General features: G+C 48.6%; 1 protein-coding gene across 2 annotated transcripts; it reads left to right on the plus strand.

The window, feature by feature from the left end:
* The first annotated feature begins 1,761 nt into the window (after nucleotides 1–1,761).
* Nucleotides 1,762–19,032, plus strand: DNAJA4 (DnaJ heat shock protein family (Hsp40) member A4). 2 transcript variants are annotated; one of them, XM_043921653.1, is made up of 8 exons: nucleotides 1,762–2,316; nucleotides 2,683–2,821; nucleotides 8,504–8,684; nucleotides 10,641–10,745; nucleotides 11,633–11,860; nucleotides 12,776–13,006; nucleotides 16,469–16,569; nucleotides 17,040–19,032. In XM_043921653.1, exons 1-8 carry the CDS (start codon nucleotides 2,237–2,239, stop codon nucleotides 17,253–17,255), a joined length of 1,281 nt encoding a protein of 426 aa, XP_043777588.1. In that variant the 5' UTR covers nucleotides 1,762–2,236; the 3' UTR covers nucleotides 17,256–19,032. The 2 variants fall into 2 exon arrangements, with proteins under 2 accessions (XP_043777588.1, XP_043777589.1); XM_043921654.1 differs by lacking the exon at nucleotides 1,762–2,316 and adding an exon at nucleotides 2,401–2,534.

Consider the following 19,032-nt stretch of genomic DNA (forward strand, 5'->3'; position numbering starts at 1 on the left):
AATAGCCTTTGCTAACTGACATTACCGAAGTTAGAATTCAATTGTCCCATGGAGATTGGAAGACAGAGGCCCTGTCCTCAGGCGCTGGCTGGAAGAAACAATAAAAATCTTCGGCAGCCTTGAGTTTTCTCAGGCAAGCAGTCTGGGGCAGTGTTTGTGTCATCTTAGGGAGGCAGTCTTGAGCAGTTAGAAACTATGTTAGTACTTATTCAAGCCTTTACAGGTCAATGTTGAGGCCAAAGTTGAGAAAAGGGCTCTGAGGAGCCTGGCTAGAGTTTCATAAAGGAAAGAATCTTTGTCATCCTCTTCAGCTTAGATAGGTCTTCCCTGGTGGCTCAGTCGGTAAAGAGTCTGCCTTCAATGTGGGAGATTCAGGTTCAACCCCTGGATCAGGAAGATCCCCTGGAGAAGGAAATGGCAACCCACTCCAGTATTCTTGCTTGGAGAATTCCATAGACAGAGAAGCCTGGTGGGCTACAGTCCATGGGGTCACAGGGTCAGACACGACTGAGTGACTAACATTTTTCGGCTTAGATAAAAGGAAAAAGAACAAAATGCATCATGGTGTGATGAGACTGCGTGCCAGGTGCTTCAGGAGGTCGTGGGGCAGTTACTGTTAATATCATCCCTATTAAAAGGCTGAGGAATCTAAGGCGCAGTTAAATCACCTGCCCAAGGGCAGGCAGCCTGATGTAGCAACTGGAACTTAGTTCTCACTGGTTCCAGAGTTCACAGTCCCATTCCATGCATCTAGGCTCTGACCACTCACATAGACCCTTCCTGCCACTGTCACTGGTTCAGACTATTGAATCTGGGTAAATGTGTGGTGCAGGGCAATGGTTCTCAGCTCTGGCTGCACACTGGAATCACCTGAGGAACCTGAAAAGGACTGACACTTGGGTTCCACCAAGAGAAGTTTGGATGCGATTAGTCTGGGGTGCAGCCTGGACACAGGGATTTTTAGATGCTCCCAAATGATGCCCATGAACAGCCAGGTTTGAGATCCACAGTCTTAGAAGCCCTCAGTCATCATCCCATCTGATCCCTGCAAGAGCCCCGTGGGGGTGGCAGGCAAGTGGCAATGACCATGTCCTGCTCATGAAGAAACAAGTTCAGAGAGGCTAAGGCTCATCTAGTTAATAACATCTGGATATGGAATCAAGCTTGTTGACTTCCTGCTCTGAGTTCTCTGCTCTCCAGTGGTCTAACTGAGAGGGGAAAAGCAAGGTTTCCAAGAACAGAAATGAGCAGCTTAATTTCTCTTGGAAGTTAAAAGCCGTTTCTCACCCCCACGGACTACCTGGAGAAGGGGATGGTGCTCGCCTCAGCCACAGGACCCAAAACGAGGCCAAGGGACTCCAGGCAGGTGTGCAGCGGCCTCCCCTCCCTGACAGTGTTCCACCCGCAGAAGCCAAGGCTGGGCTGGAGCAGAAGGCCTGCAATTCTCTGATAGTGCTGCCTGCCACGCCCACGTCACTGCAGTAAGTAGCGGTCCTGGCTCCCAGGCACCCACTGGAAGCTGGGCACAGCGGAAGGAAGTCAGGGTCTTCTTACCGCACCAGGCAGGGAGGGTCCTGCTGCAGTCTCCAGAACCACTCTCCTACCCGACTCCCCATGCCCATTGTGCCCACCAGCCTGGACCAACCTCGGTGGTTCGGAGGGGAGGGGTCTCTGCCCACCTTTGGGAGACATGGGGGACGTCACTGCTCCTGTCTAACGGGCATCATCTGGTGGGACGTCACTGCTTACTCTTGGAAGACTTCAGGGGTTCTCAGTTGTGGGTAGTTGAGACCACCGTCCACAGCTGATGCCAGCAAAGCACCACTGTACGCATCTGGAAGGGCTTAGGCTCAGCTCAGCCTTGAAGATGCCCCGGGGGATGCCAGCAGCTGCAGGGCCTCGGGAAATGCGGCCCCAGCACCGTAGAGGGCCTGTACCCACTCCAACCCCCTCAAAAATGCAACAATAAGAGACAGGCCTCAGGGCGCATCCCAGCCATGACCAAACAGAGGACGGCCACACCCCCAGGGAGAGGCCGGGTGGGGAACGCGGGGCGCAGCCCTCCCAGTCCAACCCCTTGGGGCAGGGTTCCCGCCGACGCTGCCCTCCAGGCCACCCGATCCTCGAGCCGGCCAGACCCACGGACCCGCGGAAGGGAAAAGGGACGGCCTCGGGTCGGCGGGACGGTCGTCGGAAGGCACCCTCCACGCCGAAGCCGTCTTCCAAACACCCCAATATGGCCCGGGGCGGCAGTCAGAACTGGACCTCCGGGGAGTCAGAAGGGCGGCCGGACGAGCAGACGACAGAGGATACCGGGTGAGCCGGAGGTGTCGCGCCGGGACGGGGCGTCGGGAGTGTCCGCTGAGAACCTGCCGCCGCGCCCCAGCCCACCAGGTCCAGGCGCCGCCGGAACCTCCGCGAAGGTTCTGGGCCTTTGTGGCGTCACTGTCTCCTTGCGGAACCTTCCGCCGGCGCCGAATAAAACCCGCCGCGGAGGAGCCGGCGGCTCGAGTGCGGCGGTGCCGGGCGCGGAGGTCGGCCCGGCGCGGGCGGGCGGGAGGGCGGGGGCGCCGGCGGCTGCGGCCGTGACCGTGACGCGCGGGCGGGCGGCGGGGGCGCCGGCCAGGGGCCCGGCTGGGGCGTCCGGGGCGCGCTGACCGTCCTGCCCGCCCCACCCCGCAGAGACAAGATGGTGAAGGAGACCCAGTACTATGACATTCTGGGGGTGAAGCCCAGCGCCTCCCCGGAGGAGATCAAGAAGGCCTATCGGAAGCTGGCGCTCAAGTACCACCCAGACAAGAACCCGGATGAGGGCGAGAAGGTGCTGGCCGGGCTCGGGGCGGCGCGGGCCGGGCTCGCGCGGGGCCCGCCGTCAATTATTCAGCCCGCAGCTCGGGGGTTGTGAATTATTGAAGGCGGCGGGGAACCCGAGCCACGCTTGTTGATGAGGCGGTCGCCAGGTGCTGCGCGCACCCCGCCGCGGGGCCGGGCCGGGGCCTGGGGTGGCCCGAGGCCGAGGGGGCGCGGCGCGGTCAGATGGAGGGCACTTCGCCGAGCCCCGGGCTCGCCGGGTGGAGTATCGGGACTGGTGACCCCTGGCGACCCCCCGCTCGGCCCATTCATTCCTCTGGTCGCTCCACAAGTGTTTAGGGGGCGCCTCCGAATGCTGGGGAGGGCCGGGATGGAAACGTGGGGGCCGCGTTCTCCTAGGGTTTGCGGACATTCCTCTTAGAAAGGCAGCCAACAGGCAGGGAAACTGAGGCACACACGACCAGAAGTTGTGTTCCTGCTGGGAACGACTGGATTTCAATTATTCTTGTTCTGGTTTTCCCTGTTTATGCACAAGCCCTGGAGATGAATTTCTTTAATCTGAACCAGTACCTTGGACACCCCGGTGTCCCTCTGGAGAATGGCTGACTGAGTTTGTCCTGTGTGCCTATCTCCTGCCTGATCAAGGTTGTCAGACACTGAATAATCACCTTTTCTTTATTAAACAGGGACACGGAGATTTTTAATCTGACACATCATTTTATATGAACATTTCAGGTTTTCTGTGACCGATGACCCGCAGTTGACCCGAAGGACTAATAATAGGCTGAAAAATGCTCTGCATACATAAATGAAAGGCCTAAATGAAACTTTTTCATCCTGTTCATAGGAGAAGAATCAACCTGCTTTTTATGCCCAAGGAGGCTCATTACCCACCAGAGTAGGTGATTAGAAGGATCAGGCATTCATCCTTGGGAAAGCTTATTGGCCTTATCACTCTTCCTCTGACTGCTTGCTGTTGTCTTATAAAACTTGGGATGTCCTGGATGGTTGTTGGGAGGTGGGGTTTTGTAGTAGGTGATAGCGATGACACTTGGACCACTTTTGAAGCGGTAGTTCACTCGGCTGGCACTTAGACTTGCCCGAAACAGCGCTAGTATCAAAATACCTGTCTGTGGGAGCGTTTGCAAGCTGGAGAAAGCTGCCTAAGAAGGTTGGCTGGGTGGCAACAGTGATACAATGTTTATATTTAGCCACATGTGCCCAGTGTGGCTGTCACAAGTTTAAAATGCTTTCCTGTAAGACCATTTGTCTGTTACTTGTGTTCTTTCTCATCTATATTTAGGTGGCTTACTGTAGCTTTGAAAGTCACTGGCTTTTTATGTAGTGTTGGTGATTCATAGATTTGCTCCCTATATTCATTGTAAGCTGTTTCTGAGAACATCCTTTAAGGAGAGCACAGCCAGGCTTCTAATTTCACGTTTCAGGGGCAGTGTGTGGGAAAGCCTTCTGACCCCAGTTCAGGTCAGATCTCAGAGCGCTGTCCAAGCGTAAGTCATGGCTGTGTGCCTGCAGTTGGAGTGAGTAGGCTGCTGGTGTTCTGAAGCTTTTTTTAAAATTAGACTTGACTGGTAATACATTTCTGTAGGTGTTGCCTTGCATATATGTATACCTGTCTGAGCAGAGGTGGTTGATTTGTTTTAAGCTAATATTTATAACCAGGTATTGAATTAGTGTCATGTAAGTGAGGCTGTTGAAGTGTCTGGCAGGTCCCTTGCAGCTTTAGGGGGAGGTGGGGGAGGGGTTCTGTGATGTTTCAGGAATACAATACTTCTCCCTCCCCACCGTCCTTTAATTTAGTTCTCTGCTAAAACTTCTTCTAGGAGACTGCCTCTGACCACAGCGTGAACCACTTGTCCTCAACCTTCTTTAATTGTGGTTCCTGTCTGCTGCCCATATTCCCCAGAATCGAAAGGAGTTGAGGAGATTGGGGACCCGGTTTATAGAAACTCTACTATAAGTTGCCTAGAGAGGACTCATGCGTTCACTCACCAGATAACCTCCTTTCTGGTCCTTCTATGTAGTGGGCACAATGTGTAGGCCTTTGCTTTTTTGTGCAAGTCTGTTTTATCTGCCATAGGCGGAACCTTTTTTTTATTTTTTTCCTGCTGAGTTAGTCACTGTATTAACATCTCTTCAAAAATAGACTAAGCCCGTCCCTTGCTCCTTGCTCCGGGGCAGCGGGGAAGGCTGCTGGGCTGCTGGTCTTCGCTTTGTGCCCTGTTGTCCTGCGTTGCTAAGCGCTGGGTGCCTGTGTTTGTTGTCAGGTGCTTTGCCTGGAGTCTCTTACTTCCCTGCAGCTGGTTTTCTGAAAGACACACAGGCAGTGTGTAGGTAAGCGAGCCCCTTTTGGGGGCCATGACTGGGGATACAGTCGTGACTGTTAACCCCAGCCAGCTTTGGAGAGGACTTTGCTCTTTTGGCCAATTTCACTGTAACTTTTAGTTTGAATGACAGACGTTCAAATTCAAAAATATTAAGAGGGCAGCACTGTACAGAAAATCAGGATATTGAGGAAAACCCACCAAGTACACATGACCCTAAGTGCTGTCGCTGTGCTTCCTTCCAGCCTTTTCCCAGGGTGATTGTACACAGGCATCCAGGCACATAAGTCTTTTTCCCTCACCAGTTAATATTTTACCATCAGTGCTTTCCCAAGTTGCTGCATAGTCTCCAAAGCCATTTTTCCAGCTGCATAATAATTTTTTTAAAAGTCCTGTGGCAGGGAGTTCCCTGGTGGTTCAGTAGTTAAGAATCTGCCTTCTAATGCAGGGCATGCAGGTTGTTGGGGACAACAACTTAGTCAGGGGACTAAGAGCCCACATGCCACAAGGCTGTTAAGCCCACATGCTGCAACAGAGACCAATGGAAAAAAACCCAAAACAGTCCTGTGGCAAATTATTACTGTCTGAAAGGTGAGTTGGACAGAGTACTAGTCTCCTGCTGTGAGAACGGGGTCAGGCACAGAGCTGAATTAGACTCTGGAGTGCCGAGACCCCCAGGGTTGTGGGAGCCCCATGCCCACATGAGATCTGCCCTTCTGGAAAAGGGCATTCCTTTTCCTTTGTAGATTAATCATCTGTTCTGTTAAGTCCAAGTGTCTTTTTCAAGTATCCATAATATTTGGTGAGTGTTTCTAGTGGACAGTTGCATGAAGTATATTTACCTAGTGCAGACCCCAGGGACTCTCTCAGGGCAGCCTGGCCTGATTGCTTTCTGATCTTCTGTGCTATGCACCTCATCCCTAAACCTCTTTTTCTGCTGTGGAAAAGAGTAAGTAGTGAGTGCTGCCTCTTTCTTTACATAAATGGTGTGCGAGAATCAATATATCAAAAGACCTAATTACCTTGAGTATAACTCTGATGTCTCTGAGACAGTTTTTTAAATTACCCAGTTGTTAGCTATTACTTATTAGCTATCATCTGTTATTTTTTATTACTTACTAGATCTCCATCCAGGATCTGCAGTACAGGAGAAAACCTAGTGTCTCTGTCATTTCCATATTTGTATATTCAGAGCACTTTTTTTTCCTATGTGTTTTCTGGAGCCAGCTGCATTATAGGATGTTTATATAGACATCCATCTCACAGATTAAACCATACCTCTGAAGAACCAAGACTCTATCTCATTTATTCATTTCTCAATTCCCAGAATTGAGTCATTCATGTAGCAAGTATTTCCCAAGCGCCTTCTACATGCTCGGCAGTGTTTTAGGCTTGGGGATATGCTAGTGGACACAGCTGACCTAACTCCCTGTCCTCAGGGAACTGACGTGGCAGTGGGGGACACAACCCCAGCAGTAATTGCTCAGGTGTTGGGGAACAGCCAGGAGGCCGGTAAAGCACAAGCAGAATTTTGGAGAGCTGGAGGCAGTGGTGTCAAGTTGAGCTTGTAGATGAAAATAAGAATTAGGTTTTACCCCAAGTGAAATGGGCCCCTTGGAAGGCAGGAGGCAGAGGGTTGACACTATTAGCTGACAGGTTCTGGCTGCCGTGTGCAGAAGACTAAAAGCTGGGGTGAGGGTGGAAGATGGGACTCCATTAGGAAGTTACTGTGGTTATCCAGGCCAAAGAGGGTGGCCTGCACCTGGGCAGGCATAGTGGTGGTGAGAAGGGATGGATTTTGGATATTTTATAGTGATTTATGTTAAAAACTTCTCTATCTACAGAAAAGACAAGAATGGTACAACAAACGTGTGTTTCTTTCACCCACTTTCACTGATTATAAATATGTCACTATATTTGCTTTCCCCATCTCTGTTATCTGCTAAAGCTTTTGAAAGTAAGTTGCACACATCATAACCTGTTAGCCCTAAATGTTTCTCCTGGGGAAAACAATATCTTTTACATAACCATAGTTATGTAAACCGTAGCCAGACTCCTCTATCCATGGGATTTTCCAGGCAAAAATACTGGAGTGGGTTGCCATTGCCTCCTCCAGGGGATCTTCCCGACCCAGGGATTGAACCGGCATCTCCTGCATTGGCAGGCGGATTCTGTACTACTAGCACCACCTGAGAAGCCCCACATAACCACAGTACAGTTATCAAATTAACATTGAGAAATTATCCAATTAACATAGAGAAAAAAATTCCTGTTTTTCCAGTTGTTCTAATGTCCTTTGTAGCCATTTTTTTCTCCAATGTAAGATTCAGTACAGGATCCAATTCAGGGTCACATGTTACATTTAGTTTTCCTGTCTTTTAGTTTTGCAATGTGTGCGTGCATGCATGCTAAGTTACTTCAGTCGTGTCTGATTCTTAGCGACCCCATGGATTGTAGCCCTCCAGGCTCCTCTGTCCATGGGATTCTCCAGGCAAGAATACTGGAGTGGGTTGCCATGTCCTCCTCCAGGGGATCTTCCCAACCCAGGGATTGAAACCAGGTCTGTTATATGTCCTGCATTAGCAGGCAAGTTCTTTACCACTAGTGCCACCTGGAGTTTTGCTACTTCAGTTTGGGTTCTCTGATTCTTTTCTTACAGTTGGATTACAAGATACATTTTTGGCAGACTTGGGTGTTTTGTCTGTCTCAGGGCACTGGAAATAGACTTTTGAAGGTAGCATCAGAAGGATTTGTTGACAGATGAGATGTGAGGGAGAGGAAATGAGGTTTTGGCATTGCCAATAAGTGAGATACGGGGGAGACTGCAAGAGGGGAGGGACTTTGAGGGGTGATCAGGACAGTTTTATGCACACTGTCTGCAGCCCGAATGCAGAGTGTTGCTCACAAGATGTTTGTAGTTGAATTTCATGCTAATGAACTAAGAAAGCAGCCCTCCTGAGCTGGAAAGCCAGCAGTATGCTGGGAGCACTGGGCTTTTTCTGGTTGTAGGTTCAGTCCTGGCCTGGTCTCATGATGTCTTAATTCTGCTCCACGTCTTCCTGTCTGGTGCAGCCTGAGGATGCAGAAAGTCCTCCCTACCGCTCTGTATCCTTACCCTCTGCAGAGAGGCAGTGGTCCTGCATCTCATCCTGTAGTAATGCTTGCCCTGTGTATCCCACGCTACAAGGGGGTTGAATGGAAAAGTCAGGTTCCAGATAACATATAGACCCACCATTTTGCGGGATTGGGTGCAGAATCCCTTTGATACTGCATTCGTATGGTGAGTTTGCTTCATAAACAACTCAAACCTTCTCTCTCTTTTTAATCTTTTTCTTTTTTTTCTTTTAAAGTTTAAGCTCATATCCCAGGCATATGAAGTGCTTTCAGATCCAAAGAAAAGGGACATTTATGACCAGGGTGGTGAACAGGCCATTAAGGAAGGAGGCTCAGGCAGCCCCAGCTTCTCTTCCCCCATGGACATCTTCGACATGTTCTTTGGTGGCGGAGGACGAATGGCTCGAGAGAGAAGAGGTAAATAAAGACGTTAAGCAAGTTTTAGTTTCCAAATTGTATGTGTTACTGATATCAGGAGGGATCTTGCCTTAAAAGGGTGTGGTTACCGTGTTTGAGAAATCATTAACTTTAAGTAGTTCATCACTGGTCTAGTATCCAGGCTACCCGGAGTCTCTAAATACAGCTAGTAGTTAATTGCCTGACGCTCTCCAAACCCCACATATAAAGGAGCGGATGGTGAATTCCCTGGTGGTCCAGTGCTAAGGATTCTGCCCTTTTACTTTCAGGGCCTGGGTTCAATTTCTAGTCGGGAAACTAAGATCCCCCAAGTGGTGTGCTCCACTCCACCCCACCCCCACAAAGGAGCAAATGGGGGTGAGGAGAAAGGAGGAAGCTCAAGATTACCTTGCCCTCCTTTTCTCTCCTGTTGGGGTCAGACTCCCAGTGTCCTAAGAGCTGTGAATGGCACCTCCTGTGGTTATTACTGATGACTCTGCCAGAGTGCCCGCCTCCTCTCTGAGTCTCCTGACCCGGGTGGGGCCCGTGGGCTCTATTTCTAGCTGGTGGTCTGCCATGTGGAGTGCAGCCTCATTTCCTCAGCCTCCTCAGGAGATTCTCTAGGTAGCAAAATTCACCCCTTGACGTTTGAACATCTTTGTAAAAGAAACTACCTTGCCCATCTCTTCAGAATGCATTAGGTCTAGCAGCTTCATCCCCAGAGGGGAATGAGGAACTTGGCTCTTAGCGAATGGCCCCAGGGCTCTGTTTTTTGATTCTGGGGTTTGTTCTTCCAAATTTTTCTATCCCTTACCTCCTGACAGGCTCTAGGCTGTCACCTCTGACTATTACCAGTGGTCTCTTACAGCCCCCTTCCCCTGTCCAGCTTACAGTTGGTACTCTTCTTTAGACCTCAAAACCAGATAGATAGCCAAGCTTATTACAATCCTGAATGAAATAAAAACAAACAAGCTCTGCATTGAGGTTTAAGAAGGGTGGTTTGGTGTCAACAAGAGGCCCCTGGATGAATAAGGCTATACTGATTCTCACATTATAATTGACTTCGGGCTTTAAAACCTTGGCTGTCAATTCTGTGAATATAGTGTGTTAAAAATCACAAAGTGTTTATTAGGCAAAAATCTTTACCCTGTTGTCTGGGTGCATTGCCTGCTCATATAATTGACAGTGTGGATGTGATTAAAACCTTTGGGTGTCCTCTTGCCCAGCTCTCTCACTGTCTTGAGATGAACAACTTCACACCCTTAATTAAGTCATCTCTCAAGGTTGACAGCCAATAACCAAGGACAGCATCTCAGTCCTTGACATGAGTCCTCATCTCAGTCCATCTCTCAGACCTCAAGAGCCCTATGGGCAGCAGAGGGGGACCTGATGCTGTGGGTCCTGAGAGGCTGGGATGGCACCAGAGCAGACAGACGCCCTCCCTGAAGGTGAAAGGCCCACTGTCCTGGGTGAACAGACAAGATTGCCACAGATGAAAGAGTTTGCAGTCAGTCACAAGTCACAGAAGGGCTCAAAAAGTAAAGGGCATTATGTTCAAGAAAGAGTTTCAGTTGAAGGTCGAGAGACTGACTTCATGTGTCATCTGTAAGAAAAGGTCTCTTTTCATGGGGAGCCTGCTTCACCAGTCTCATGGGTTAACATAATGGGTTTCCTCATTGATCTCTGATTCTCAGATTTGTTCTTAGAAAATGAAGATGGAAAGTCTTTGTGACATCTATAAATGATTGAATAATTAGCTCATAGCTGTAACAGTATTAGTTCTCATATTGGCAGAGGGCCAGAAGGATGGGCCAGGTGTAACAAAAGCTTTGCCTCCCCCAGGGAAGGGAATGAATGACAACAGGCACAGTCTGAGTCTCTGGAGACTTCATACAACTAAAGGTCATATAGGTGGTATTTAATACAGTGGTATATTTGATACAGTATTACTGACTGTTTCTTCTCCTCCTCCATAAGGCAAGAATGTGGTACATCAGTTGTCTGTAACTCTTGAAGATTTATATAATGGAGTCACAAAGAAACTGGCTCTCCAGAAAAATGTAATTTGTGAGAAATGTGAAGGTAAGGATTCATTTCTGAATGAGTCTCATAGTTCTGGTTCCTCAGATCTGTAAACAATTCTTATTGTTTTACAATTCAGAGAAAAACAATTGATCTTTTCAAATATGAAGGTCAGAAATTACAAACCGGTGGCCTGAGGGCCAAACCCATTTTATTTGGCCCTGTTCATCTTTTATTTGGATTGCACATTTAGTTAATGTGTTGTCAATTATTTTAAAAATATAGAAATGAAGACAGTTCACCCAGCCCTAGGGGTCAGCACACTTTTGCTGTAAAGAGCCAGATGGTAGCTATTTTGGGCTCTGTGAGCCATAGTGTCTCTGTTGTAACCGTTGACAGAGCCATAGACAGGAAATAAGCAGAGAAACAGATGATGCACCTGTGTTCTAATAAAGATTTATTTACAAAACCAGGTAGCTGGCCATAGTTTACAGTCCTTGACTTAAACGTAAATGTAATTAGCATGGGTCTTTAAAATCTAATTTTTCAAGAAACGTCAGATCCGGTGACTTGGTCACACGCTGTCCCATAGAGAAGTGGCTGGGCTGGGTAGCTGCTCCTATGGGCAGGGATGTGTTCTCAAGCCTCCACGGTCACGTGCAGGCATGGGTGTTTTTCCACTCTGCGGTGGAAGAAAATAGCTGGTGACGTTAAAGTGATGAATTTGCCTTGGCACAGCCGAAACCACAAATATTTGCGATCACATGTTAATATCTGGATATTGTCTGCTTGGCTAGAATCATCCAGACTCTCTCACGTGGCTTTTTATGATTGTGAATAGAATTCAAACCCCAGTGTCCAGTTTCATGGCTCATCACCTTCTGCGGTGGCGTCCAGCAGAGCCTCTTTTAAGGGAAGAGTACAGCCTCGTTCCTGTCTCCTCGCAGGCATTGGTGGGAAGAAGGGGTCTGTGGAGAAGTGCCCGGTGTGCAAGGGGCGAGGGATGCAGATTCACATCCAGCAGATTGGGCCGGGCATGGTGCAGCAGATCCAGACCGTGTGCATCGAGTGCAAGGGCCAGGGCGAGCGCATCAACCCCAAGGACCGCTGCGAAAGCTGCAACGGTGCCAAGGTCATCCGAGAGAAGAAGATTATCGAGGTGCACGTGGAGAAAGGTGAGGCAGCGCAGCACTAGCACCCCAGGCTGGTAGAAGTGCGTCTCAGGTGCTGACTGTGGAACACGCAGGTTAGGTGTCAGGGGAGGGAGCCACAGCACAGCTGCTGTTGGGACACCCTTGGTGTGTGCCATCGGCTCTTTGGATCCAAAGCATCTTCTTAAGGTTTTCCAGTGCTCTGGAAGTCACTTGACCTTGATTTTGGTTAATTGCCCTCCCTTGCAATTCTCAAACCATCCTTTAGAGTCATTTGCTAATGACTTTTGTCATGCATTGGCCGTGAGAGCTCATGTACATCTTCACAGCTGTGCGTCCCTTTTTTTCCACACATTTCCCCTCTGTTGCAGCAGATTCTCCCAAATCCAGCACCTTCCCCCTGCTATTGATTTTGCCTGGGGGCATCATTTTAAGGGCTTTCCCCCTCTTAGCTATTCCCCTGATTATTTTGTGTCTTTCTAATCCAGAGAATATACTTTAGGTGAGAGATGAGACCAAAGTCCCCAGTTCCGTACCCAAACCAGCACACAGGTTGGAGGACTTGGCCCTGTGCCTGGTGCACACAGAGACTGGTTAGAGCACTGCTTGTGCCTCAGAAGCGGACGTGTGCTCACAGCGCGCTGTCAGCTGTGGCGTCGGGGCCTGGGGAGACAGTGCACGCTTGCGCTGTGCCGAGGTGGCGGCCTCGTCTCCCGTTCTCCTTACTGTGCGTGTGGCTGAGGACCGGGGATGTGTGCAGGGGAGTGAGGCCTCTGTCACCGGTATTCCTAGCCACCACTCCAGCCCCAGGCCTGCACAAAGTTGGGAGCTTTGATGAGTAAAGAACCCCCCAAAGGCTCTGTGAGCCTCTTCTAAAGCTTTGTTGAAAGTATGGTTTTTAAGAGAAATGGCTAATCAGAAAGGGATGATGTTTCATAGGTATGAAAGATGGGCAAAAGATACTATTTCATGGAGAAGGAGATCAGGAGCCCGAGCTGGAGCCTGGTGATGTCATAATTGTGCTTGATCAGAAGGATCATAGTGTCTTTCAGAGACGAGGCCATGACTTGATCATGAAAATGAAAATTCAGCTTTCTGAAGCCCTTTGTGGCTTCAAGAAGACGATAAAAACACTGGATGATCGAGTCCTTGTTATTACATCCAAATCAGGTAATGTTTCAAATGTGTGTTTCCTTGTAGTTCTTCTGTGTGTTTGGCCCGATGAACCTGGCAACTTAGCCTTGGTTTCACATCCAAGTTTAGTGTGACATGATTTTCTGTAAATTTAAAATCATCAGTAGAGTCTCGAGAATTTTTTGAATTTCTTTTATAGTCTTCTTGAAAAAAATTCAGAGTTGGAATCTGTGGGAACCTAAAATTCTACCTGGAACCTACCAACCTGACTTAAATTTTTAAAAAATTAACTTTGGTATAATAAAACACAGCTGATAATAGGTGGTTTTTTCCCCTATCACGTGGTGATCTGAGCTGATTCATCCACATTCTTCTAGCCTCTCTGTTGTCAGTTACATATGAGACATTTTAAAATAGAATATTCCTGAAAAAAGATGTGGCCTGCCAGCTTACCTTTGGTGGCATCTAGAGAACTGCTTATCTGCACACGTGCGCAGGAGCTGGAGGGAGCTGCCTCTGGACCAGAAGGATTCTCACGGGCCTGAGAGCTCAGCCTGCCAGCACGTGTCTAGACGCCAGGCTCCCAGCTCCCAGGGGGGCTAGTGCTCACTGTAGCTAGGGCCTCAGAGGACCTGCCTGGAAGGGGCTGTGGGGAGAAGGGAGAGAGACCAGGCTGGGACACTCAACTCGCAGCTGCCTGTGAACAGCACTTCAGGTCAGCTGTCCATGTCAAAGAATGTCCAGATGGGTGTTGTGGTGGCTGAGCCACCCAGATATTCTTGACCCCATTCTTGGCCATGAGCAGTGCTGTTCTGGTCCCCTCGCTGGGCACAGGGTTATTGGGGAGTCTAACTTTTCATGTGCGCATCTGGGACTTAAAGCTAGATGGGATGGGTTCAGGGCTGGGCTTGGCAGTAACCAGCCAATGAGCCTGTCCAACAGCACTGGAAATAAGCAAGACCCTGCAGTCCAGTGGGGTGAGCCACCTGGTCTCCCCAACCACCTTCTGGGCCTTTCCTTCCTCTGTATCCATTTCTCTCTCCCCTTTTCTGGCCTGTTCTCTTTCTCTGCCACTTTCCTCTTTGGCTCTTTCTGTTTCTTCCTTTTCTGGGTATAAATGAAATGGAATTATATACCCCAGTCTTGATCAGAGGTTTTCTTTTGTCTTTTACATTTTATTTGGAAACAAATTCAAACTTAACAAAAAGTTGTGAAAATAAAAGCACGAGGACCACTGATGTATGATTTGCCTATTGTTAAAATTTTACCATATGATTTTTTGCTGTATTTGCATATAGATATACTTAAGGATTGAGGAAAAGCACTGCACTATAATACAAATATGCATGAAAAACTTAAATACAACATCTTCCTTTAGATTCCATTTTGTAAGCCTCCCAAGGCACCCATGGAGAAGGCAGTGGCACCCCACTCCAGTTCTCTTGCCTGGAAAATCCCATGGATGGAGGAGCCTGGTAGGCTGCAGTCCATGGGGTCGCGAAGAGTTGGACATGACTGAGCGACTTCACTTTCACTTTTCACTTTTATGCATTGGAAAAGGAAATGGCAACCCACTCCAGTGTTCTTGCCTGGAGAATCCCAGGGATGGGGTCGCACAGAGTCGGACACAACTGAAGTGACTTAGCAGTTAGCAAGGCACCCAATTCCTCCCCTCACTTGTGTAGGAAAGTTTGAGGATTGTAGTTTGCACAAAGCCCTAGATTGTGAGTGGGTGTGTGCCCAAGACCCCTGGTATCATGTCCAGCGTCCCCTAACATCACCTCAACCCTGATTCCAGTCCTTCTGGGAATAGGAGCTGGGTGGCATCTTTGGGATGCTGTGTGACTTCTTTGGGAAAGCTCATCCTTGGCCAAGCTCCCTGGAGCTGGGGCCCGTGCCATGGGATGGGAGCCCAGGGCTCCTTGCTGCCTCCCAACTAATCCCAGCCACAGGGAACCTAGAGGCCAAGGACAGGAGAGAGGAGGCGAGCCCCAGAGGGAGAGAAGTGGTGAACCCTGAGAAACCCATTTCTTTGCTTAGTTATGAGGGCAGGGTGTCCGGAAAACCTCCTGCTGGAGATTTCACCTGTGTTTTTTCTTTTTGCCCATTTATCTTTTTTTTTTTTTTTTGAGTCCTTTCCTTTTCTTTTCAGCTTTTCTGTTGTTTTGGCTTATTTATCTTTCCTTCATTTCCTCTTCCTTCTTTTGCTATTATAGTGCCTTCCTTGCTAGAGCCCCTTAGGCTGTCTTGAAAATGGCTGAGAATCAGATTAGAGAAAAACGTGCCTTAAGAGCTTCAGCAGGTTGTGATCCCCCTGACTGAAGGCAGATCTGTACCTCACAGAAGAGCCAAGTCATCCTCTTTTCCCTCTCTTACATGTGGTTGTCCATACTTGGTCCCAGGGCTTCCTTGCCCACAGTGAGTTAAAGCAGAAGCCTGAGAAGCGGTGCTGAGGGCAATAAGAAGTGACATCTGATAGGAACAGAGAGACAGAAAGCTATTTAAAAACAAAACGAAAACCGTAACAAGCCCAGTAGCATGGGGCTGTTTGGCTAAGGCTGCCGTCAGCAGCTCTAAGGGCCCTGTGTGAGCCACAGCCCTGTGCTGGATGACCCCCAAGGAGAGTCCTCCACACGCTTTATTTTGAAAAATTCCCATGAGATACTTTAAAAGATTTCCTCTGGAGAGTGTTCATCCAGGGGAGTAGGGTGCTGAATAAATGAGTGTTTGCACCACTGCACCCCCCGCCATTCATATTTTTCCTGAGTATTTATTTCTCTACCCATTTTCATTACTGAGCTGAAAAGCATCCTTTTTTAAATTTTTTTTTAAAGAAACCCTTTTATCTCTCTTCATATTTGGAAGGAAAAAATATTTTTAGATTTGGGGGTAAACCAAGTGCTCTGGGGGTGCTGAACTCCCATGATACCTTCTGAAAAAGTGTAGAAATGTAAGACCCAGCAAGTGCAAGCCGGGCCAGTTCTGGCCCATGGGCATGTGAGGAGACCCCTGTGCCTTTTGAGCTCCCTGCCCAGGAAGCTGGCTCTCCTGCCGGGCTCCTTCGAGGCTGATTCCTGCTCTAAGCTGTGCTCGAGTCTGTGAGGAGGAGAATCTCTTCCCACTCATGAGAAAGTCATTTGTAATATCTGAAGAGGCAGGCTAACACAATAGCCCTGTTTTCCCAAACTAAGTGTTGATTCCTAGTTCATGTTTTTAAACCTGCTTTATGATGGAGGCTCCAGCCCCTTCTCCTTGGATACACTGCAGGAGCCCACGCATGGATCTGAGAGGGTCCCACTCCCACCCCCCTCTCATCCCCTTCGCCCACCAGTTCCTCTGACAGGGACCATTCTGGCTGGGGCCAGCTTTCTAGTCAGATGCTCCATGACCCCTGCCTTAGCCTGCTGCTGTGAGTGTGCTCGGGCCTGCCCCAGGCTCCAGGTCGTTGTCCATCTTCCTATTTCATAAGTAAACCTTTTTTGTGTGTGTTTGTGACAGGTGAGGTGATAAAGCATGGGGACCTGAAATGTGTGCGTAATGAAGGAATGCCAATCTACAAATCACCTCTGGAGAAAGGGATTCTGATCATACAGTTTTTAGTAAGTGCCTGTGTATATGTGTGTGTGTGTGTCTGTGTGTGTGTGTGTCTGTGTTATTCTGGAGAAAGGGATTCTGATCATACAGTTTTTAGTAAGTGCCTGTGTGTGTGTGTGTGTGTGTGTTATTCTGGAGAAAGGGATTCTGATCATACAGTTTTTAGTAAGTGTGTGTGTGTGTGTGTGTGTGTGTGTGTGTGTGTGTTATTCTGGAGAAAGGGATTCTGATCATACAGTTTTTAGTAAGTGCCTGTGTGTGTGTGTGTGTGTGTGTGTGTGTGTGTGTTATTCTGGAGAAAGGGATTCTGATCATACAGTTTTTAGTAAGTGCCTGTGTATGTCTGTGTGTGTCTGTCTGTGTCTGTCTGTGTCTGTGTGTCTGTGTGTGTGTGTTATTCTCATGGGACATAAAATTAAATGCCTTAATTGGGAAGGGAAGAAACAACTGCTCTTTCCCACCTCACCCTTTACAGGTTATTTTTCCTGAAAAACACTGGCTTCCCCAAGACAAGCTTTCCCAGCTGGAAGCTCTGCTCCCGCCTCGACAGAAAGTCAGGATTACAGAGGACATGGATCAGGTGGAGCTGAAGGAGTTTAATCCCAACGAGCAGAACTGGCGCCAGCACAGGGAGGCCTATGAAGAGGACGATGACGGGCCGCGGGCCGGAGTGCAGTGCCAGACGGCATGACGCGGCCCCGTGCAGCGTGGCCTGGCGGGACTAGCACATCATGAATGTAAAGTTGGCGCAATGAAAAATGGCATCGCTTTAATGGCCTCGTGTTTGGGGTGTCCTGTGTATGTGTTCAGCATTCTCAACTGCTGAGTGTCTTTGGTTTTTTTTTTGTTTTTCTTTTGGTTGTAACTTAAGTTATAGCTTAATTTATATTTAAATGTTTTAAGTGTAAATCACCTCTAGTCTGCATATGAAATCTGTTTATTTACATTTTCAGGATATTTTTGAGATGCCAGTGAACGCACTGACACTTTGTGCTTCTAGTGGCTTTGCCATAATTCAGTTCCACCAATAAAGCACAGCCCAGACAGTAGCACTCAGCCCCTGAGCAAACCTCCAGGCACGAAGTGGGTGACCTGGCCCATGTCCAGCTCTGCAGTTTCTTCCCCTCTGCACCTGCCTCCCAAGGCAAAGTTATAGAGGGCATGATCTCAGGGCTGCTAATGTGACATTTCTGAATCTTGATTCCAGATGGTTCTCCTCAAGAATAAAAGCACATCTGTGGGCTGGATTTGGCTGCAGTGCCTGGCTCACACTGAGTGGGCTGCAGGGCTAACTTGGTTCCTGCTGTCTTATGCCCTTGAGTGTTCGGAGTGGGGTGGGTCTGATCATCTCTCTTGGAAGCTTCCTGAGCCTTCCAAGCCTTGTGGTGAGGACAAACCAGTGTTTTAAATGAAACACTGATAAAACTATTTGCCTGCAACCCCTGCACCTTGCCTTTTGTTGTTTTCTGTTGACAGCGTTTGCAGTGCTGTCCCACCAAAGTGCTTACTTGTCAAGAAAATGAAACCATCCACATCCCCAGCAGCCTTAGTGCAGCGACAGAAGCCGTGGGAGATGCTGGTGGCTCAGCGCCGTGGCACAGCCCGTTTCCCTGCCTGACCAGTGATCCTGGGTGACTTGAGGCTCTGGGAAGGCAGGGGACATCTCAGTGTTTTCCACCTCATTCTCCCAGATTCAGCTCCTTTCCAAAGGATGGATGGTTCATCTCCTTGCACAGCCATATCACAAAGGGCTTCCTGCTCAAGAGGTAAAGTTTTAGTGAGAACTTAAAAGTTCTACTCTGGACCGCAGTCTGTATGGACTACCACTGTAAATGATAACTTGTTCGGAAAGATATTAATTACTTGTTTACTCCTGGCAAGTAGACTACAATATAAATTTAGATTCCTCAACCTTCAGCCATTACTGCTCCTTTCCTTCCCGTAACAGTCACAAAGAAAAACTGCTGCCTTCTCAGCTGCTGGGTTAAAGCAGAGGCCACTTTTCAGATCCACCCTTACTTGGTCATACAGTGCCTGCAAGTGTGACTCAGACCAGGGGCCTCCCCAGGAGACCCAAAGGGCAGATCAGACCCACGGCAGGTAGGTTCAGCGGGTGGACCAGACTCTAGCAGAACACTGCTGGCTGGTGGGTGGGCATAATTTACTCAAGATAGGTACAGAAGGAGCCTGCCTGCCCCACTTTGACCATTAGTCAGGAAAGAAAGAAAATCTATTCTTCCAGCTAAGCCTGTATGAAAATCAGTTTACAAATGGACCACAACTCCAGGGTGTTCTGTTTCTGTGCTGTGACTTCCTAAAGAATTATTGCCAGAAAACTACTGTAGTTGATGATAAGGCAAAATTGCATTCAGCTCCTTGTCATGTAAATGGGATCTGGAGGGTGTTGCTTAAAATTTATTCCACCTGTACATTTGTCACTTTAAAATTAAAATTGAGCTGTTATGAGA

This window comes from Cervus elaphus, chromosome 13, assembly GCF_910594005.1.
Source record: "Cervus elaphus chromosome 13, mCerEla1.1, whole genome shotgun sequence".
NCBI classification, from domain to species: domain Eukaryota; kingdom Metazoa; phylum Chordata; class Mammalia; order Artiodactyla; family Cervidae; genus Cervus; species Cervus elaphus.

What these genes read in the sequence shown, in the direction of transcription:
- DNAJA4 (XM_043921653.1), top strand. Translation starts at nt 2,237, where the DNA reads ATGGCCCGGGGCGGCAGTCAGAACTGGACCTCCGGGGAGTCAGAAGGG. An exon ending in TGTTATTACATCCAAATCAG is followed by an intron (nt 13,007 to 16,468) that starts GTAATGTTTCAA and finishes TGTTTGTGACAG; the next exon opens with GTGAGGTGATAAAGCATGGG. An exon ending in TTCTGATCATACAGTTTTTA is followed by an intron (nt 16,570 to 17,039) that starts GTAAGTGCCTGT and finishes CACCCTTTACAG; the next exon opens with GTTATTTTTCCTGAAAAACA.